General features: G+C 35.6%; 3 protein-coding genes across 3 annotated transcripts in view; 2 read left to right on the forward strand and 1 right to left on the reverse strand.

Moving 5' to 3' along the window:
- The window catches only part of LOC109162718 (uncharacterized mitochondrial protein AtMg00310-like), a 2,037-nt gene extending 80 nt beyond the window's left edge, over positions 1–1,957 (forward strand). The window contains exons 1-2 of the mRNA XM_019311403.1: positions 1–377; positions 1,950–1,957. The exon at positions 1–377 is cut by the window's left edge and continues 80 nt beyond it. Of these exons, the coding sequence (XP_019166948.1) occupies positions 1–377; positions 1,950–1,957 (385 nt within the window). The remainder of the gene's footprint in view (positions 378–1,949) is intronic.
- Positions 1,958–6,567: 4,610 nt separating this feature from the next.
- Positions 6,568–12,275, forward strand: LOC109162871 (deoxyhypusine synthase-like). The gene is made up of 8 exons (XM_019311589.1): positions 6,568–6,633; positions 6,907–7,130; positions 8,912–9,079; positions 10,005–10,223; positions 10,308–10,394; positions 11,324–11,456; positions 11,543–11,778; positions 11,889–12,275. Exons 2-8 carry the CDS (start codon positions 6,918–6,920, stop codon positions 11,979–11,981), a joined length of 1,149 nt encoding a protein of 382 aa, XP_019167134.1. The 5' UTR covers positions 6,568–6,633; positions 6,907–6,917; the 3' UTR covers positions 11,982–12,275.
- Positions 12,276–14,215: 1,940 nt separating this feature from the next.
- LOC109162719 lies at positions 14,216–18,050 on the reverse strand. The gene is made up of 5 exons (XM_019311404.1): positions 17,862–18,050; positions 17,244–17,534; positions 17,116–17,123; positions 15,929–17,048; positions 14,216–15,739 (listed from the first exon to the last, which is right to left on the reverse strand). The coding sequence occupies exons 1-5, from the start codon at positions 18,048–18,050 to the stop codon at positions 14,216–14,218; spliced, it is 3,132 nt and encodes a 1,043-aa protein (XP_019166949.1).
- Positions 18,051–22,839: the final 4,789 nt, after the last annotated feature.

Below are 22,839 nucleotides of genomic sequence, written 5' to 3' on the forward strand. Positions count from 1 at the left end.
TTTGTGTGCTCCTAAAACGGTTGGGGGCATGGGCTTCAGGAGGTTGCATGAGATGAACCTTGCATTATTAGGAAAGCAGGCCTGGCGCCTTATTACGAATCCCACCTCGTTGGTTACTAAGGTATATAAGGCTCGCTATTATCCGCATACAGATTTTTTTGAGGCAAAGGATGGATCTAATCCGTCTTATATTTGCCGTGATTTGTTGGCTGGACAGAGCACGATGAGGGATGGCTGCCGGCGAGCAATTGGGAATGGCTATGATACGTCAATTGGGAATACACCATGGCTTCCTGATGATGATGATCCGTATATACACACCGACGTGCCTGGGGAGCTTGCAAATGCTCCGGTTTCATCATTACTTAACATTGAAGGTACGTCATGGGATAGGGATTGTGTGAGAGATATTTTCATTGAGCGTGATGCTGAGTTGATTTTGAAAATATCAAATTTTCAGTTAATACAAAAAATGTTATAATCGCCGATAATATATATCTTTAACTTTAAACAAAAATTAAAAACGAAATCATAAACAATTTTAATAATTGACTATTTCATTTCTATGTTTTTTGAAAAATGATGGGCATGAACAAAATGACTCATCGTGAAATATAGTAATTAATGAATTACCATTAAAATTAGTACAGTAATGAAAGAATTATCATTTGTATGTTGACATTTTCCCCCGTTTATTACCATTCAAATGTTTGATACCAAAAATTATACTATATAAACACAAAATATGCATATATGGTAAATATGCAATATATATATATATATATATATATATATATATATATATATATATATATATATATATATATATATATGCCCCTAAGTTTTGGGGATAAACTTGGTTAGGAGGATTTTACTTTTAATTATATATAGATATAGATTATTCTCATAATTTTTCTTTCCTTCTTTTGTGTTATTATTATGGTAATTTTATGGTAATGTATTTAAATATTGGAAGAAAACAAATGTTATAATTAATGAAATTATTGTGGTAATTGCCACCAAATTTGGTAATTATAATTAATATGATTAATGAAATTGAGAAATATATAATTTCTTCCGTAGAAATATTTGTGACAATTTCATTAAATTATAATTAATAAAATATGAAATATAATTAAAGAAATGAAATTATAAAATTAACAAAAAATGAATATTTATAATTTTTTTAAATATACATACATATACTCTTTAAATTTTTAAATATAATTTTTAAGTATAAATCTATCAATATAAATTATAATTAATGAAATTATATTATAGGACTTTCCTATATACATATTAATAAATATTATGTGTATATACAAAGTAATATAAAATCATATAAGGATATGCGTCTGATTAGAATATTTATTTATTCATACAAAATTTAGAATTTACATTTTTTTTATTGATTTCTAAGTACAATTCTCTTAGTTATTATTATTATTCATATTTTTAAATTTCATATATAGATATGAAATACAATTTGGAATAAATCAACTTAATTATATGAATTCTTTCAATAAATTTATCTAAATATGTACATGATTAGAGATTATATTAACCATACAAAATTTAAATTTTAATTTTGTATGTTATGAAAATAGATACTTGACTAAATATATAAAAGTCCAACTATATTATTATATTGTACATTTTAACATCTTTTTTTTTTCTATTTTTATTTTAAATTCATAATAACAAAAATAAAATTCCGTGCAATGCATGGATAAAGCACTATAATTAAAAAATACAATTTGATAAATATCATAAATGAATTAGTAAAATATCATTTATGTTTATAATAATTAAATAAAAAATAAATAATTCAACTATGTGAACCAATAATTTCAAAATGAAATTAATGTACAGTTACAAATAAATATAGCATGATTACATTTACTTTAATTAGTTTTAATTCCCTTAATGATATGACTTTTCTTTATCAGTTTTTTGATGGGAGACTAAGTGAGTGTTTGGGTTGCTGGAAATTATTTTTTAAAAAATACTTACTAATAAAAAATAATTTTAAAATATTTTTTTACCGCTCATAATAACATGTGTAAATCTTATATTTTTTAAAAATAGAATTTGATAAATATCATAAATTAATTAGTACAATATCCTTTCTATTTATAAATTATAATAATTAAAAAAAATTAAATATGTGAACCAATGATTTCAAAATGAAATTAATGAGTTAATACCCAAAATCGTCATCGACTATAGTGGTTTTTCTCAATTTCGTCCTAAACGACTTTGGTGACTTAATATCGTCCCAGACTTTTGTGTTTCGCTCAATTTAGTCCAAGACTTTTGTGTTTTTGCTCAATTTAGTCCCTCATTTGTTATTCTGTCCATTTGGTGTTAAATAAATAGACAATTCAGTAATTTTAATATTGGCATCTCTTTACTCATAGACATGTGAACTGTGAAATCCTTTTTTTATTTTTTTTACAAATTACTCCCAGAATTACTCCTAAAACTGCGAATATAAAATTTGATTTGCAGGTTCGGAAGTAATTCTGGGTGTATGTAATTTGTACAAGAAAGAGGAATTTCGTACTTCACAAGTTGAAAGTAAAGAGAGATCAATATTGACATTATTGAATTGTCCCTTTATTTAACACCAATTTGACGGAATAACAAATGAAGGACTAAATTGAGCGAAACACAAAAGTCTGGGACGATATTAGGTCACCAAAGTCGTTTAGGATGAAATTGAGAAAAACCACTATAATCGAGGACGATTTTGGGTATTAACTCTGAAATTAATATACAGTTACAATTAAATATAGCATGATTAGATTTACTTTAATTAATTTTAATTTTCTTAATGAAGTGACTTTTCTTTATCAGTTTTTTATGGGAAGCTAATGGAGTGTTCGGATTGCTGGAAAATATTTTAAAATAAAAATACATATTAATAAAAAATATTTTTAAAATATTTTTTAACCCCTCATAACATGTGTAAATGACTAAATGTTATATATATTTTTTAAAATACAATTTGATAAATATCGTAATTTCTGTTTATAATAGGTAAAGAAAAAAATAAATAATTCAAAGATGTGAACAATGATTCACGTTGAGTTATTACCGAAAAAATCAGTCTTTAATCACGGTTAATTGTATGTGACTTTTTCCCGAGTCACCCATCCTGATGGTCTGATTGTTTTAACTCTAGACGAGGATGAATAAAATCCCGTTACTACTACCAATGTCGTCTACAAAGAGATTTTCAATAATGTATAATTCAAGCCATTGATATTATGTTTTTTTAATAAACAAAGATGACAAAATTGCTATATATCTACATAGAAAATATAACTTCCATATAAATAATTTCTATAACTGAGTTGCTAGACAACGAATTAATTAGCCCAATTAATACAAATTATATACACTGATATATAAAATCTCTACCGTTGTAGCAACGAATGCGTATATCTACACGTTAGCTATTAATTGAGAAATTATTTACTTGAATTCAAGCATTGATAACATCAGAAAACATAATCGGTGCAACTCAATTCTTTAATTATATTATATAATATTCGATGTTATAATTTATACAATTGTATATCAATCTAAATATTTTTAAAATATTATAACAAATTCAATCCGTGCAACGCACGGGCACAAATACTAGTTCATTTTAAAAAACAACTACCACCGACATTTTTTTTTTGTTACTATTAAGAGTCTAACATTATTGGCTCTTATTAAATTTGTAGATGTAGATAGAAGACATATATTATAGAGTTAATGAACGATTTGGTCCCTCAATTATTAGCGAACTGTCAATGTAGTCCCTCAATTGCTTATTCATCGATTTGGTCCCCAAAAACAATTATTTTTAGTCGATTTAGTCCCTCTGGTCATCGATTTGGTCCCCCAAAACAATTATTTTTAGTCAATTTAGTTCCTCCGGCCATCGACGAAAGACGGCCTGAGGGACGAAATCGACTAAAAATAATTATTTTCGGGGACCAAATCAATGAATAAGCAATTGAGAGGCTACATTGACAGTTCGCTAATAATTGAGGGATCAAATTGTTCATTAACTCTATATTATAAATATAATTTGCTCCACAATAAATGATGAATCTTGTTCGACCATATAATTTGTTCCATAATAATGACAAAGCAAATCAGTCCAGCGGGGCGGATCAATTTTAGTATATGATCACATCACATGTTTCAGGTGCAGAGGAAATATTAGGTAGTATGTACTTTAATTTTAAACTCCGACCACACCACATGCGGATCTTTATTGTATGGACCATGATCTACACAACTGAATAAATATACTATCAAATAATATATATTTAACACACAAATAATATAATTTTAATATTAATTATATATTATATTTAAGTAAAATATATTATTTAAATACTGAAAGTACATTATTTCGTATAATATATATTCAATATAAGAACAATGTATTTTTTTTTATTATGATCCACACAACATTGTGTGGACATAATTTGCCAGCACATGCCAGCCATGCAGGAGGCAGTCCACCATCACAAACAAATATAAATATCAACAGGCATGTAGCACGTGTATAAATACTCAAGAATTATGAACAAGGAAAAAATAAATAAATTTTGAGTAAGTATAAATGTTATTACATAAAAAGTTGAGAAAACAATAAATACAATAGAAACTCTATTACATTATAAGGTGGTGTTTACTATTCATTTATTATAGCAAAATTTACATCTTTCGATTTCTAATAAAATTTCTTTAACTATTGTTGGAATTATAATATATATGAAATGAAATTAGGAATAAATCAATTTAATTATATAAATTTATTTTAATATGTACATGATTAGAAATCATATTAATTATATAAAATTTTAATTTTAATTTTATATGCTATGAAAATATATACTTGATAAAATATATGTGAAGTTCAACTATAATACGGAGTATTATATTGTACATTTTAATATATTTTTATTTTTTTAATTTTTTAATTAAATTCATAATAACATAATTTCTTTCATGCATCACATGATTAAAATACTAATTTTTTTTACACATAAAGTATATATTTAATTATATATTTGATACTGATATATTGTAGAGCACATGTGACAATAATATTTGGTATAACAAAATGATGTCCTTATCCCTATGGCCCTACCAACATCGTAAAATCATTTATAGTCCGTTTAATTCACTAAAATTAAATTCTTAAAATGTGAATTCTCATGTTTAAGTTGGTGTTTTTCTTTGATGTTTCAATTTTTTAAATTTCAAGAATTGAAATTACATGGAATCCCCTTGATGTTTTAAAATCTTCATTTCTAGGGGAGAAATAGTAGATATGGTGAATCAATATTATTATGTAAAGGTATTTGAATTTTTATAAGCTTTTCGTTCTTTTTTTTTTTTTTTTTTTTTTTTTTTTAAATGTTGGGTTTAGTTGGCAAATTATATCGTGCACCAGGGTGCACAATGTATTGTACGCCCTAAGAGTTTATGTGTATTATGTTAAGAGTTTATGTATATTATGTATTATGTTAAGATTATGTGTATTATGTTAAGAGTTTATGCGTATTCTACTATACAATTATGTACATACAAAACATGAGATTTTTATGGCGCACAATACATTGTGCACCCTAGTGCACGATATAACAATTGGGTTAGTTAATATAAGCCTAGACTCAATTTGTTTATAACTTAATTATTTGTATTATTTAGTTTAGTGTTAGTATATAAAATTTATATGTTTAGAAACAATATCAAAAGTATCATTAAGAATTAAGTTCACTTTTGGTCCTTCAACTTTTGAAGTTTATCACTTTTTATTAGTTTTGGTCCTTTCGGCCAAATTGATTGTGAAATGTTGTCAAATTTTATATTTTTAGGGGTAAAAAATCATCATCCCAATGAAACAACTTCAATATATAAACAAAATCACTGTAAAATTATATATATGGGGCTTTGATCGATGAGAATAATGGAGAAGACGAGCAGAAACTAGACACATATCTATGAGATTTATAGCGTCGACGATTGACAAACTCTTCTTTTTCTCTTAATATGATTTTTCTTTTGTTTAGATATTAAGATCTTTTCGTGGGATGACGATTTTGTCACTAAAATATAAAATTCGACAACATTTCACTGTCAATTTGACCTGGAATGACCAAAACTAATAAAAATAACAAAATTAGGCACCCAAATGAAAAAAATTTAAAGTTGTGCACCAAAAGTGATAAGACCTTAAAAGTTGTGGGACCAAAAGTGAAATTAATTGTTTCATTAAGCACAACAAATAAAATAAATTAAAATATTATTAAAAAAAAATTATATTTTAGTTAAGAAGTATTACACATCTCACATGAAATTAGCTTTTAAAAAAAAAAGTAAAATGAATCACTTTTTAAGTCTTTAACCAATAAATAGTAAACTTAACCTCAAAAATGAGATAGGGATAATGGTAATTATTCTCAATAATTAAATTTCATTTTTCAATAATGCACATATGCATGCTGTTATAAAATGATGATCGAGCTCTGCTATTTACAGCCACTCCACCACTCCTTCAGCGTCACAGAGAGAGAGAGAGAGAGAGAGAGAGATCTGGGCAAGCTGAAAGCCAATTAGGTACACTTCTTTATTCTCATCATGCATATATAGTATAGTTATAGTAGGAATGAATACCTATCTTACTATGATAATAGGAAGCGTCCATAATGTGTTTCTAAGTTTTGCAGTTTTTGGGGCTGAATACTTTAATTTGGAATTCAATTCCCTTTTAATTTGGTTTAGTTTAGGCATAATGCATTTTTTTGCTCATCTATCTTTTCACCATTAATGGCTTCTTGGAGATTTATACCTTATTATATATGGTGGTAAAGTTGTTGATTATATTGGCAGTAAACAATATAATGGGGGAAGAAACCATTAGAGAAGAGAATGGAGCTTTGGACTCTGCACACGCTGCAGTATTTAAGAAATCAGAGAGCCTTGAAGGGTGCATGAAAATTGAGGGCTATGATTTCAACAATGGCGTTCACTATCCTCACTTACTCAACTCCCTGCTCTCAACTGGCTTCCAAGCATCCAACCTTGGCAAAGCCATCCAAATTGTTAATGAAATGGTATGATTCTTTAACCAGCGTTTGGTTGCAGGGAGGGAATTAGGAAGGAAAAGAATAGAAATTCAGAAGTGTGAAAATTTAAATTTTAGTGTTTGATTTGTTGGAATATAATTACTAAGAGAGTTAATTATCAAAATGGTCCTTGACTATAACGAAATTATCAATTTGGTAATTGACTATTTTTTTGACCAATTAAGTCTCTCAACTTTTAAAATCTTAACAAATTTGGGTTTCCATTTGTTTTGCTGTTAGATATCCGTTAACTTATGACCAAATTGGTAATTTCGCTATAGTCAAGGGACCATATCGGTAATTAACTTTTCGAAGGAAATGGTACATGTGATGACCGAAATGGTCTCTTGACTATAGTAAAATTATTAATTTGGTCCCAAGTTAACGGATGTCTAACAACAAAACAAACGGAGGATCAAATTGATTAAAATTTTTAAAGTTGAGGGACTTAATTAGTTGATCAAAATAAATAGTGAATAAGTCAATAATTTTGCTATAGTCAAGAGATCATTTCAGTAATTAGCTATTACTAAGAATTTTAATTGCACTGTTTGATATCCATGAAAATTGAAAGCTAAAAGGTAATATAAAGATCAAAATGCCAATACTTATTATACCAGACAAATGAAAAATCAATTTTAGGTTAGAAAAGAGGAAGATAATTTTGTTCAAGGTATTCTTTTTTTTTTTTTTTTCCAACAACCGCATAATTGAAATTACCAGATGGACCAATCGTTATGCGTTGGACCCGTGTCCAGCATGCTTGCTGGACACGGGTAACAGTGCCGTTAGGCAACGGTACTGTTATCTCCTTCTTTTTTTTTTTTTTATTAATTTCAGACCACTTTGTTATAGAAGTATATGTTCATAATTTTATTACTATATGTTAATAACTATACATTCATAGCTCCATAACTGTACGTTCATAACTCTATAACTGTACATTCATAACTCTATAACTGTACATTCATAACGTCATAACTGTACATTCATAACTCCATAATTGTACATTCATAATTTTCGAAGCTCTATGTTCACAATTTTAGAGCTCTATGTTCATAATTTTATCACTATATGTTCATAATTGTAAGTTCATAATGTTAGAGCTCTTTGTTCATAATTCGATCAATAACTGTACATTCAAAATTCCATAACTGTAGATTCATAATCTCATAACTATAAATTCATAATTCCATAACTGTAGATTTATAACTCTATAACTATACATTCATAATCTTCGAAGCTCTATATTCACAATTTTAAAGCTCCATGGTCATAATTTTATCACTATATATGTTCATAATTGTAAGTTTATAATGTTAGAGCTCTGTGTTCATAATTTCATAATTGCATAACTGTACATTCATAACGGCATAACTGTACATTCATAATCCAAAAAAAAAAATAACGCCGTTAACGGCAAACGCGCGCGAATTTTTTTTTTTTTTTTTTTAACTAAATGACGCGTTTTTTTTTAAAAACGATGTCGTTTTGGGCCCGTGTCCACAATTCATTGTGGACACGGGTCCAGGGCATAATTTGCCCAGATGGACACACATGATTCTAATCAATGTAATTGAATAACTTGCAATTTCCTTCAACCAAATAAAGTAATTTGTTTGTCTTTGAAATTAAGTGGGAGTAGAATTTTAATTCCCTCCAACCAAACAGGCTGTCAAGAGTACAATTTCCATTAGATTATGTTCAGCTCAAGCCTTCCTTCATTTCCAATTGCTAACACACTGCCATTTAATCTGTTTCTGTAAAAGCTTGATTGGAGGCTTTCCCATGAACCCACAAAGGAAGACTGCAATACTAAAGAGAAAGATCCTGCTTATAGAGACTCAGTGACTACCAAAATCTTCTTAGGCTTCACATCCAATCTTGTTTCTTCTGGTGTTCGAGAAACGATTCGCTATCTCCTTCAGCACCGCATGGTTAGTGTTTATGTGTGTGTTATCATATGGACTTCACTATTTATAAACTGTTGGGCAGAGGCCGTTAAAGGGTCAAGTCCAATAATTGGTGGCTATAGAATTGTTAGACAGAGGTTAGTGAAGGCCAAGTTCAGCCAATAGTTATGCTGTGCAACCGTGTGCACCATGCAAAACGACGTCGTTTTGACTAAAAATGCGCGTCCCATTTTAAAAAAATTCAGTTCCGATTCCCCTCAACATCATTATGTTGTTCATTCATATTGGATATTTAGTTTATTCATTGTGGATATTTAGTTCATTCATTGTGGATATCTAGTTCATTCATTTTGGATTTTTAGTTATTCATTCACTATGGATATTTAGTTCATTCATTGTGGATATATAATTCAAATTATGCACAAAAAAAATGCTATTGCTAGGAATCGAACCTGAAATTTTTTTTAAAAGTGGGACGCATGTTTTTAGTCAAAACGATATCGTTTTTACAACTGTGTGCACCATACATGGTGCACACGGTTGCACTGCATAATTTGCGAAGTTCAGCACCTTGTTTCTAAAAAATTAGCAATTATATGATGAATCTGGGTCAACCTTGCAAGGTGGACCCGAGTTCAAAATATACAATTTACATACATGTTCACAATGCAAATTAAATTGTGAATATTTAGTATGTAAATTGTAAACATTCAGTATGTAAATTGTGAACATTCAATATAGAATTTGTGTATTTTTAGATCCGAATACACCTTGTAATATGTACCGGCCGGGTCCACAAGATAATTTGCCCTCGAAAATGTGATGGTGGTATATAAATAAATAAAGTTGTGAACTTTGCTGTGATCTATAGCTTTTCACATAATGGTAAGCGTTTGATCCTAACATAAACCTCTGATATAATACGGTCCATCATCTTGTCGGCTTGCAGGTTGATGTAGTGGTGACAACAGCCGGTGGTATAGAGGAGGATCTCATAAAATGTCTTGCGCCAACTTATAAAGGCGATTTTTCGTTACAAGGTTCTATGCTACGCTCAAAGGGGTTGAACCGCATTGGTAACTTGTTGGTTCCAAATGACAATTACTGCAAATTTGAAAACTGGATCATTCCCATTTTTGACCAAATGTATGAAGAGCAAACTAAACAGGTATTGGTCTTCTATGCCACACAACACACTTACAGGGACAACGGGACATTACCCTATGATGTTTTTTCTCTTTTTGTTACACAGAATGTACTATGGACACCATCTAAAGTAATTGCTCGCCTTGGGAAAGAGATTAATGATGAGAGGTCATATTTATACTGGGCATACAAGGTACCTTCCCAATTTAATTTTGTTTGCCTTGAACAATTGTTGTTACGCTGAGAGTGTGTTAGGATCAAGCATTTATCACTACGGTAAAAGTTATACCTTGTAGTGAAAGAAAGTGCAACTTTATTAGCTTTTGGCGTACTAGTAAGCACTTGATCTTAACAAGTGGTATAACGGAAGTCGGTAAAGGGTCAAGTCCATCAATTGATTGTTGTTTCTAAAAGGTTACATCCCCAATTCCAAGGGTGACCCATGCCCCGGCCTGACAGAGCATCTAAGATAATGTAAATCGTGGTAATTGATGGTCGTTCCCAAAAGGTTGAATCCCCAACCCCAAGGCCCCCCCCCCCACCCCCCCCCCACGTCCTGGCCCGAGAGCATCTGAGGGGATGTAAATCATGGTAACTCAGTTGAACACTGAAAACATAAAGGCTAGACATTTGCTTACTGCGCACAATGAGCTTAAGATCACTTTGAGAGTCGATAACATAGAAGCTAGACATAAGGAGCTTGAGATCACTTTGAGAGCCAATAACATAGAAGCTAGACATTTGCATATTGCACATAAGGAGCTCCCCTCACTTTGAGAGGTTGCTCCCACACTGTCGCTAGTGAGACTCGAGCTCCCCTCACTTTGAGAGGTTGTTCCCACTCTGCCGCTGGTGAGACTAGATCCCGGGTCATTGTTCTCAAATTCACTCATGTAACCAACTGAGCTGCCCATGCGGGCAAGTCCATCAATTAATGGCTAGGGGATTGTTGGGCGAAAGTCGATGAAGGGCTAAGTCCAGCACCCTGTGTCTTGAAAATGTGATTACAGCCTATAAGAAAATAAAATTGCGCCTTCATTATAAGTTATAGTTTTTGGCATAGTGGTAATGGTAAGTGCTTGATCCTAAAAGAAATTCTGACTTTCTTTGCTCTCTATCCAGAACGGAATTCCTGTCTTCTGTCCTAGTTTAACTGATGGCTCTATAGGAGACATGCTATACTTCCATTCTTTCAAAAAGGAAGTTGCAGATAATTCAGACCATCATCCTGGTCTAATCATTGACATTGTAGGAGGTAATTCATCTTTTTGCCTGCCCTAATACTAACTAGCTAGTTAACAACAAATTCATAACTGACTATTCTAGTTTGTCAATTACTAGATGTCAGGGCTATGGATGGTGAGGCTGTTAATGCCGGTTCTAGGAAGACCGGAGCGCTTATCCTTGGCGGAGGGCTGCCTAAACATCATATCTGTAACGCGAATATGATGCGCAATGGTTTAGATTTTGCAGTTTACATCAACACGGCCCAGGAGTTTGATGGAAGCGATTCTGGTGCCAGCCCTGATGAAGCTGTGTCGTGGGGTAAAATACGCGATGGAGCCAAAGCTGTGAAGGTTAGCAATGCCAAAGCATAACTAACCATTTTTGAAATATTTTTCTCTCTTTAAGTGTCTTATTTGAACAAGCTATGACAAAACATTTTTTGTTGTTCTGTCCTATGCAGGTACTCTGTGATGCAACCATTGCTTTCCCCCTTTTGGTAGCAGAGACATTTGCAACTAAAGCTAAAAAAAATTCAATGACAATCACTAAGTGACAGTGTGGTCGTGTTCTTGCCTACATTCGGTTGGACTTCAGCGGTTTGCATAGCGGGTCATAAGCCTCGAGCATAAATATATATAAATAATATATGTTCAGTCTTATTATCAGTTTAAACTTTTCAGCTGAGACGGAACAAATCCTTTAGTTATATGTATGCGTAGATTTGATTGAAATTCAGCATTGCTTAAGATCTGTGTTTCCTAAATTTCTCATTTCTCAAGGAAACACTTGCTCATGTATGTTGTGTAACTATTGTTTGCTTGTCATTTCTCAATGAAACACTTGCCCAAATATGCTGTGTAACTATTGTATAGAGATGGCCACTTCCTCTTCTTCAGGAAACATTTTTTTTTTAAAAAAAAAAAAAAATCACAATAAGGGGCATGTTCTTACATTTGGAATTGAAACATTGTAAGGATTTTGAAATGTGAATCTTGTAGGTTAGTCAAAGTGGGCTGAAGTCCGCGGACTAGCCTGTACCTGCCTTGCTGTTGGGCGGGTTAGGGCCACAAAAAGATGGCTCGCTAAACAGCGGGCCTAACCCGCTAAGACCTGCAGCTCTCTCTCTCTCTCTATATATATATATATGTGTGTGTGTGTGTGTGCGCGCGCGCGCGCGCTTCCTTCAAATGTTTAAGCATTGATTTGAACTCGCAATTGGTTAAGCGATTTTGAGTTATATGATAAGGGTAATTCACTAAATTATATAATATTTTATTCAACATTTTAATAATTTAATTATCATAAACAATAATATGTTTTCAAATTTCTTAATTTTTGGATAAGTGATGATGGTGATGTTGAAGATGTTTCTGTTCATGTTGCAACTAAATTTTTTGAAACGTAGTTTGTTTTGGACTGGTGTGTGTAATGATTAATGAATTGATATGTGATTATGAACTTTAAATATTAATATTTTTAGTTTACTTCATTGTTTTGAATTTAATAACTTTAAAAGTTGAACTTGAACATTATTTTAATATGTTTATTGACTTATTGTTTTTTTTTTTGAAAATTTTATTGACTTATTGTTGGATTGCAAATTCGCAATGTTAATATTTTTATTCTTGTCATTTTTTTAAAGTTATTTACTTTTTTGAAAAGAGCCTGTGCGGCATTTATTGAAAATACGTTGAAATAGAGTCTAGCGGGCCAGAGTCCGAATACATAGCAGCTGAGTAATTAAAGGCCGAAGTGGCTAAAACATATGCTAAACAATTATCTGATCTAGGAATAAAACTGATCGAAACATAATCAAAGGAAACCATCCGGTTTCTGCAGGTATCAATGGCATAGCCAAGGTATGAACGAGGTGTATCCTTCGCAAGTGATAAATATTGTTGTAGTGACAGACAGTCTGTTAGGAGGTCTACCGATCTCTCCCCACGATCCCATAGCCAAGATAAAACTTCTTTACATGCAATTGCTTCTGCCATAAGAGGGGAGAAGCAGTCTATCAATGGCGCCTGTAAAGCTGAGATATACGACCCCTGTTCGTCTAGGAGGATTGCCCCTACAGTTGCTTTATTCGTGGTATGGAAATATGCCGCATCAAAATAACATCTGTTCCGTATGCTTCCATGGGCTACAAGTGAGGAGGTGGCCATGTGACTTGCGGCAGTGACGGCAGCAGGCTGGCCGTCCGTCCCTTGGAGATGTTCGGTGGTTGCCGTGGCAAATCCACGTCGAGCCAGTTGCGGTTGCGTGCGGTCCGGGTGTGCAAGTCGCCATGCCCGGATCGCTATGGTTACAGTTGCAATTATCTTCCGTGGTCTGGGTAAGCATGCATCCCATACAGCCCCATTCCTCGCTCGCCATATATAATATAATAGACCCACTGCATAAATAATTCCATCAACATCTAGAATATTTAATACTTCATTAAACCAAACATGGAAAATATCTGTGACAATATTGGGAATTGGAAGGTTAGATTGTGCCCAAATGTTCATTGTATAATCACATCTGACCAAAGAGTGCATAGTATCCTCATGCATAATCCCACACATAGCACATGTTGGGTCAATTTCAAACTCTCTTTATAATCAGGTTCCTTGTAGTGGGTAATATATTATTCAAGGCTCTCCATAAAAATGTTTTCCATCTTGGGGGTACTTTGAGCTTCCATAATTTGGGCCATTTATCAAACATCTCCGTTGTTTGAACATAATTCCCCACTATTTGTCTGTAACCACTTTTAACCGAGTATTCACCTGTTATATCTCCATATCAATACCACATATCCTCATAATCCGGTGACACAGGTATTTTCAATATTCGTGTCACATCCTCCGGAATAAAAATATCAGTTAAAATGTCATGATCCCATGAATCCGTTTCCTGATCCATTAACCCCATAACAGTTGCCTGCGCCAAGTGTGGTGGTTTTTCAGTTATTATCTTCGCATTATTCTCATCCTGAAGCCATGGATGATCCCATATAAGAGTTGCCTTTCCATCCCCAATCCTGCGCCTAACTCCTCCACAAATTAGTTCTTGTGCAGCCATAATACTACGCCAGCAGAAACTTGGGTTATTCCCTATACAAGCATCAAAGAATGACCCTTTTGGATAGTACCTGGCTTTAAATATTCTGGATACCAGCGATTCAGGTTTCGTGAGTAAACGCCAGGCCTGTTTCCCCAACATAGCTAAATTAAAGGCATGCAATTCCTTAAAGCCCAATCCCCCATATTTCTTAGGGATACATAATTTATCCCATGCCTTCCAATGGATACCCTGGTCATCTTTAGATCTCCACCAGTAACGATTCATAGTTCTCTCAATAGCTGTGCAAATATTCATAGGTAATAAAAAGACACTCATAGAAAAGGTGGGCATAGATTGTGCCACACTTTTCAAATTGACCTCCTTACCTACCTGTGAAAGCAACTTCTTATTCCATGACCCAATTCGTTGTCTAATCTTGTCATCAATATATGAGAAAACTGCTCTCTTATTCCTGCTCACAAATGATGGAAGTCCTAAATACTTCCCAAAATTCGGAGCCTGCACCACTCCCAAGATACTGGCAACCTCCTCTCTGTCATCATCCCGCGTGTTCTTACTATAGCAAATACTTGATTTATAATAATTCACTGCTTGCCCAGACATTTCCTCATACACCGATAAACACTGTTTTACCACACCAGCCTCCTGTGCAGTTGCTCTAAAAAAGAGTAAACTGTCATCTGCAAAAAATAGGTGGGATTCATGGGGGGCTCCCCTAGCTACTATGCAACCATGTAGATCTCCCCTCGACTGTGCCTGTTGTAACAGCAATGAAAGTCCCTCAGCACAAATAATAAAGAGATAGGGTGATAGAGGATCACCCTGCCTCAATCCTCGAGTTGGACTGATCTGCTCACTTCGTGTCCCACCAACCTGTATACTATATGAGACTGAGGTTACACATAGCATTATCAACTCCACCCACCTTTCATCAAAACCCAATGCTAGCATCATATTACGTAAGAAGGGCCATTCCATCCGATAATAGGCTTTCGCCATATCCAGTTTCAAAGCCCCCCATCCTGTGATTCCACATTGTTTTCTGTTCAAAAAATGGCCAACCTCGGCAGCAATCAAAATATTATCTGTTATTAATCTGTCAGATATAAAAGCGCTTTGGGTGTCAGATATAATATCCCCCATAAGTGGTTTCATTCTGGCAGCTATAACCTTAGCCATAATCCTGTATATCACATTACTCAGCGCTATCGGTTTATAATCTGAGACCACCTCAGGGGATTTCTTTTTGGGGATTAATATGATATTCGTATCATTTAGGCTAGCAGGAAACGAGCGAGTATTAAGACAATTCACAATATAGGTCGACACATCACCACCCACTACATCCCAAAAATGCTGGTAGAACCCCGGATTCATTCCATCCGGTCCTGGTGCTTTGTCAGGAAACATGGAAAATAGAGCACTCCTAACCTCACTAGCATCAAAGGGCCGCAAGAGCAACTCATTCTGTACCTGTGTTACACGAGAGCCTATATTTCCAAAGAATTCCCCATTATTACTTGGAGAACCAGAGGTAAAGATATTCTTATAATAGTTGAAGATAATATTCCTCATGGCTTCACCCTCAACCCAATCCCCACTATCATTCATAATTTTAACAATAGTATTCTTTTTCTTGCGATGAGATGCATACCTGTGGTAATATTTCGTGTTAGCATCCGCGTTCTTAAGCCAATGCTGTTTGGCTCTCTGCCTCCAGTATGTATCTTCCTGGGCTTCAATACAACTCAGGCACTCCTCTAATCGTTGGAACTCAGCTAATGAGACTGGGTCATTACACCCCCTCAGATGTAATTGCTCCTTCCGTAAGTTCCTCATTCGTTCACCAAACTTATGAAAACGCTCTCCTCCCCAGCGCGTTAAACGATTTCCACAAAGAGAGATACACTCCTGCAACCCCCTTCCTCCACCTTCATTCCATGCCTTCTCCACCACATCTCTACATCCTTCGTCATGCAGCCATGCCATCTCAAAACGAAACCCTCTTTTCAAACCACCCGTCCTTTCCCGAAGATTCAGAATCCCAAGGAAAAGAGCAGAATGATCCGACTGTCGGGTTAATATATTCTGCACACTAGCATCCGGCACGTTCTCACGCCAACTCTGGTTAGCCAAAACTTTGTCTAACCTTTCCTCTATCCAATTCGGTGTGCCCTTCCGTTTTTCCCAAGTAAACGGATATCCCGTCATTGGCATCTGCGCTAAACCACACTCCTCTATAGTCTCACCAAACCCATGCAATAAACTCTCAGGATGAGGGTTTCCACCTCGCTTCTCAGATTGAAATAGTAAGTCATTAAAGTCTCCAATCATCACCCATGGTAGATCTGATCTGCCAGCTAAAGTACGAATAAGGTCCCAAGAGTCTCTCCGTTGACCCCTCTGTGAAAATCCATAAAAACCCGTCATTCTCCATTTTTCAAACCCCGGTATACTCACTTCAACATCCACATAGTTTGTGGAATAACTCATCAATCTTGCTGTATTATTCGCTCTCCACAATAGAGCCAAACCACCACTCAAACCAGAACTGTCAATACAAAAAGTCCATCAAAACCAAGTTTAACCCGAAGTCATTCAGCATGATCTCGGCTAACCTTGGTTTCTATGAGAAATACAAAGTCGGGTTTCTTACAGGACACCATGTCCTCAATCTCGCGAACTGTCTGTGGATTACCCAAGCCACGACAGTTCCAACTTAAGGTATTCATTGGGACCGGCGGACCTGTTCTACAGGTCCCGCCATCAACAAAGAATCAGAATCAACAACCATATTCCCATTCAAAGCACTCACCTCCCCGACATCCGTCCTTCGTCTTTTCGGATCCACCCGAACTCCCTCCCCCTCTCTAGCAACTCCCTCACCGCCCATCCCACCCACACCCTCAATTCCCGACTCCATCCCAGATACCGCAGCCCTACCAACCTCCACCCGAGACTTCCCATCCCCTCCAACCCCGACTCCCACCGCCAATCTCCCGCCCTCACCCCCATAGCCAATCTCACGCCGCCTCTCCTGCCCCAATTGAAACCATTTTCCCCCAACAATTTCGCTGGACTAGAACCCCCCACCCTCATTGACACGCCAAACGGGTATTGTTCCGAATTCAACAACGAACGGCGAGCTTGCAAGCAAAACTTATTCGTGTGGCCCATTCTCCCACAAAAAAAAGCAAAACATGTGGAGGCGCTCATACTTAAAATTAATCCATGTCCACGATCCATCCCTTAGAATCATCTTCATCCGCCGTTTTAAGGGATTCGAGACATCATGGGTGATTCTAATTCTGTAGAAGGAAGTCCATTGCCTCTCAAAATTTCGTTCATCATAACATAAAAAGACCCCAACATAGTTCCCGATTCTCTCCAAAACCTTCACCGTGCGGTATCCCAGGGGGATATCCGAAACCTGAACCCATAAGTCCACAGAATTTAGACTAACCTGCAGTGGATCTTCACCATCGTTCAGGACTTGGCATAGTAGCGTCGCATTCTCAAACGCCCAAGGTCCCTCATCTATAACACGCCTCATGTCCGGTTCATCGAAGAAGGTGAACAAGAACAAATTGGGTTGCACATCCGTTATCTCAATGCCCATGAGTGGTTTCCAAGCCGAAGCCATAACACGCTTCATCACCTCGGTTTTGAGGATTCGGTCCGTTAAAAAACGGCCAACAATGCTCCAAGTTTGCTTCGACGCCGGTAGGGTTTGGTCGCCGAGAACTTCATCTTCGAATCGGACTCCTTGTTCCTCGTCGTCTAACGTGATGTCTGCAGTATGCGCTATTATCTCCTGGACGTCCATCGAAAACAGATCAAGCAACTTCAATGGTGTTATTGTCGCATGCACGTAGGCCGAACCCTAGATCGCAGGGGGGGAAGTAGAAAACCCTAGGTCGCAGGGAGAGAAAAGGTCTTTAAAGTTATTTACTTAATTTCACATGAATTCAAAAAAAAAAAATAATAATAAACAAAAACAAAAACAAATAAACAAAACCCCAAGGCCTGCCAACTAGCGTGGGGCAAACTAGAGTTGCATGAACCTAGCCTACGAGTTGGCCCTCAAAAGCCCGCAAGAAATTAGGCCCACGGTGGGGCAGGCTGATCCGCTTTGATAGTAATCTTGATTGTTTTAAATGATACATTCAATAAATAAAACTTGTTTTTCTTACTTCATAGTATACTTGCAACTATAGTCAGAGTTTTTTGCACTTTTAGTCCCACGACTATAGTGGCACTGGCAGAATTGATCCACGACTTTTGAACCTTGCAATTTTAGTTCACGACTATTGATTTTTTTGAAAAAATGGTCCTTTCGGCCACTTTTCCGTCAAAATTTCACAGGAAAAAAATTTTCTCCATTTTTAGCCGGGTTAAAATTGACATTTTACTTATCTCAAAAAATTAAAAGAAAAAAATTGATATTTGACTACATACAATATTACTGGGCTACATACTACTGTTGGAATTTTTAGCTAAAAATGGCATTTTGAGTGATTATTTTGTGGTACAAATATATGTGGGTCCACTTCCGATTTGGGTCGAGTCAAAGTGGATTCGGGTTCTTCGTAGTGAGACGAAGAATTTGATATAATGTACGCTCAAAATGGGTAATAGGTGAATGAGAAATTGATTCTCAAAGTGAACCTATTTGGGAGAAGCCAAAATCTTAAGCTAATTGCTAATTAAGTTAGCAACTTGTTATTAAGCTTTGATTCGTTGTACACGAAATAAGCTTGATTAAAGCTTAAGTAATTAAGCATTGTTTGCTTAATTAGTGAATTGCGTTTTTAGCACCTTTCGTGCTATGCTTTCATGCTGGACGAAAGTGCATGCAAAATTGAAAGCTTAATTATAAGCTTTAGTTTCATGCTGAAAGTTGGAGTTGTGAGCTCCTTTCGTTCTCTCCTTTCATGAGCTTCTTTCGTGCTGCACCGTTTCGGTGCTTGCGGACCACTCGGGTGTGGTCTCCGGTCCCAATTCGTTAAACCTTCGGGTTTGTACGGACTTCTCGGTCACTCAGATATTTTGAAACGGGTCGTTGTGATCTGTACGAATTAATCGCGTATTAAGTTCGTGACCGTTGGAATTATTACGATAATAATTACGACCGTTTCAAACGTTATTATCCAATTATTAAATCTTGGATTTATGTTGGTTAATGGCCATTATAATGCTACTAAATTTCTCTATCCCTACAAATACTAGTTGTTGGCAGAATGGTTTGGAACTCATGCATTTGAACCTCTCAAAATTCCTCCTTTTTATTTCCTCTCTACTCTCAACTATTGTTTTGCTACGAAGGAAAAATTCTGCCAACAATTCCGTAAAACATCGGAGTGCTCAACTTGTGTTCTAGTTCGTCGGACTTTGGGTTGGAGTGCTCGAACGCCAAAGTCGTAGTCCGTTTTATCCTGGGAGACTGACGCCACAACGATCCTAGCACCCTCGGGAGGTGGCGAATCGGTTTTAAGGAGAGTGTGTGTACACACGACTCGGGCTTCCTCTGCTTCTTCTTGTTTCTTCGCGTTGGGTTGAAACCTCAGGTTAGAAACCCGTTCTTGTTTATTTTTGTTCTTGGTTTCGGACCAAGTGGTGGGATTAATCTCGGATCGATTAAATCCTTGTACTAGTTTTGTACTAGTTGTGGTGGGATTATTTTGATAAAATAAATCCCTATTTGGTTAATATATATATACGTTGTATATATATGTAATTTTGGTTTCGTACCAAAATTGGTTGGAATTAATTTTGTATAAATTAAATTCATTTTTTCGGGACAAATTTATATTTTATATATATTTTGTGTTTCGATTTATTCACCAATATCCAACAACTACTGCCCCAGGCGGCGGGGTTCCTGGAGCAGGCAGGGCTGTCAGTAAGCGGCGGAGCGGCCGTGGCGTTCCCCTGGCTAGTTGGGTTATCCAGCAGCAGCATTGGAGTGGTACATGTACTCCGCTGCCTGGGACAGTAGTATGTAGCCCAGTAATATTGTATGTAGTCAAATATCAATTTTTTTCTTTTAATTTTTTGAGATAAGTAAAATGTCAATTTTAACCTGACTAAAAATAGAGAATTTTTTTTTTTCGGTGAAATTTTGACGTAAAGCGGCCGGAAGGACCATTTTTGCAAAAAAATCAATAGTCGTGGACTAAAATTGCAAGGTTCAAAAGTCGTGGATCAATTCTGTCAGTGCCACTATAGTTGTGGGACTAAAAGTGCAAAAAACTCACTATAGTCACATTCAAATTTTACCGCGGACTATGCATCAAAACACTTTCACACAAATATTGAACTTTATGCATATAAATAGTGTTGGAACTTTTAGCATAAGATGACATTTAAGTGGCTATTTTCTGGTACAAATATATGTGAGGCCCACTATCAATTTGGATCGTGTCAAATTTTGCACTTTTCATAGTGAGGTGAAGAAATTGATATATTGTACACTCAAAACGGATAATGGTGAATGAAAAATCGATTCTCAAAGTAGACGCATTTGAGTTGGAAAATAAAGGTGAAAATGCTTTGTAAAAAAGTAAAAACAATTGTCTCACATTGGTTTGGAGATGAGTTTGCACCACTATATATACAAGAGCCTTTTAGAAGGAGGTTGAGTTGTATAGCATATAGGCTCACTCTCGCGCATAGGTGTATGCGAATCAAATCCCAAAATGAGTCTGAAAAAGCTTGACTTGTGTACGCCAGCACCTACGGGCACGAATGCAGTCCAAAAATTGACTAGCCTTATGCCAATATTTTGTCTAATTTTTTCCAACTCAGAGCCATTGTCCGAGCAGCAAATCAGAAGAGTAAACCAACCATTCGGGTTGTTGACTGTTCAGATTTTTTTGACAATTCGGTTTGACCGAATAGTTGACTATTCTTAACCTTCAAGCAACTATTCGTGGGTACTATTCGAACTACTATTCATGGGTACTGCTTGAAGTACTTCTCGGAATACCATTCTGGTAGTACTAATTCTGATCCGTAGGAATTAATTCCAATTTAATTTTGAGAATTAAACTCCATATTAAAGTTGCAGGTTATGGGAGTTACATATATGATTTATTTCAGATGCTAATGTCGTTGTTATTGCTATTAAATTCTAAATCTCATATATAAACACCTAGGTGTTGGGCATATTATTTACCTGCGGGTTTTGAGAACTTCAAAATTTTGTTTTATTTTCTCTCTACCTCTCTCTGATCTCAACTCTTTTCTTACGAGAAAATTCTGTCAACACTTCCTAAAAAGGAATGAAGTGCTCGTCGGACTATATATTTGAGTGCTCAAACTAAAAGTTATGATCTATTTTATCCTGAGAGACTGACGCTAAAATGCTCCTAGCACCTTCGGGAGGTAGCGAATCAATTTTAAGAAACGTGTGTGTTACAAACCAAACGCAGAATAAAAGGGAGGTCCATTAAGAGCATTATACAAAAGCTGTGAATCTGTCTCCACATCAACCTCCCCGAGCCCCGTGTTCTTGAACCAACTCAGAGCCTCCCGCATGCTCATAGCCTCAACTACCTTCACATCATAGACGCCGGGCACAGTCTTATTCCTCGCAACCAGAAACGTACCATCAGCATCCCTTACAACCCAGCCAAAGCCCATGGTGTTATTAGTCAGATTTATGGCGGCATCAGTGTTCATCTTTAGTCTGCCCGCCTGCGGCCTCCTCCAGCGATCAACTTGGCGTGAAACAGCCGACACAGATGTAGATTCATTTGTCGCCACCCAATGATCAAGAAACATAAGTGCATGATTGACCATCAAGATTAAATCAAAAACCGCCCCTTTCCAAACACATGCATTCCGGCTAGACCAAATCCCCCAGCACACCATCAAAAATTTAGGTACTAAATCAGCTTGCAACGCAGATAGACAGCCAAAAAATCACTCATGCAGTACATTACCCGACAGCTCTAGCTGTGATCGGCAAGCCAACCATTGTGAAAGCTCGCATAGACTCTGGACAAGCTGCAAAAATATGAGAAGTCGTCTCTTCCTCCTGCCTGCACATATGGCACATTAAATTACAAACAAGATGTTTCCTTCTTAGCGCATCCTGGGTTGGCAAAAAAGACAACCCCAACTGCCACCCGAAGGACTTAACCTTTGGTGGTACATTGGCATTCCAAAGTATCATCCATGGTCTATCATCATGCAATACACCCTCCTGTCGGTGATAGCTGGACTTAACCGTATAAGCCCATTTATTATCCCAATGCCAAACCCACGAATCAGAAGGTTTACGGACACTAATAGGGATTTTCAAAATCAACTCAGCATCACGCTCAATGAAAATATCT

This window comes from Ipomoea nil, unplaced genomic scaffold (assembly GCF_001879475.1).
Source record: "Ipomoea nil cultivar Tokyo-kokei standard unplaced genomic scaffold, Asagao_1.1 scaffold2957, whole genome shotgun sequence".
Lineage (NCBI taxonomy): Eukaryota > Viridiplantae > Streptophyta > Magnoliopsida > Solanales > Convolvulaceae > Ipomoea > Ipomoea nil.

Excerpts from the sequence above, each read along its gene's own strand:
- LOC109162719 (XM_019311404.1), bottom strand. The coding sequence starts at position 18,050 with ATGAGGCGTGTTATAGATGAGGGACCTTGGGCGTTTGAGAATGCGACG. Across the intron at positions 17,535-17,861 it reads GAATCGGGAACTATGTTGGG|GAGAGGCGGCGTGAGATTGG; the intron begins GTCTTTTTATGT and ends CAATTGGGGCAG. Across the intron at positions 15,740-15,928 it reads GGCCCTTTGATGCTAGTGAG|AAATCCCCTGAGGTGGTCTC; the intron begins GTTAGGAGTGCT and ends ATCCCCAAAAAG.
- LOC109162871 (XM_019311589.1), top strand. The coding sequence starts at position 6,918 with ATGGGGGAAGAAACCATTAGAGAAGAGAATGGAGCTTTGGACTCTGCA. Across the intron at positions 10,395-11,323 it reads ATTTATACTGGGCATACAAG|AACGGAATTCCTGTCTTCTG; the intron begins GTACCTTCCCAA and ends CTCTCTATCCAG. Across the intron at positions 11,457-11,542 it reads AATCATTGACATTGTAGGAG|ATGTCAGGGCTATGGATGGT; the intron begins GTAATTCATCTT and ends GTCAATTACTAG.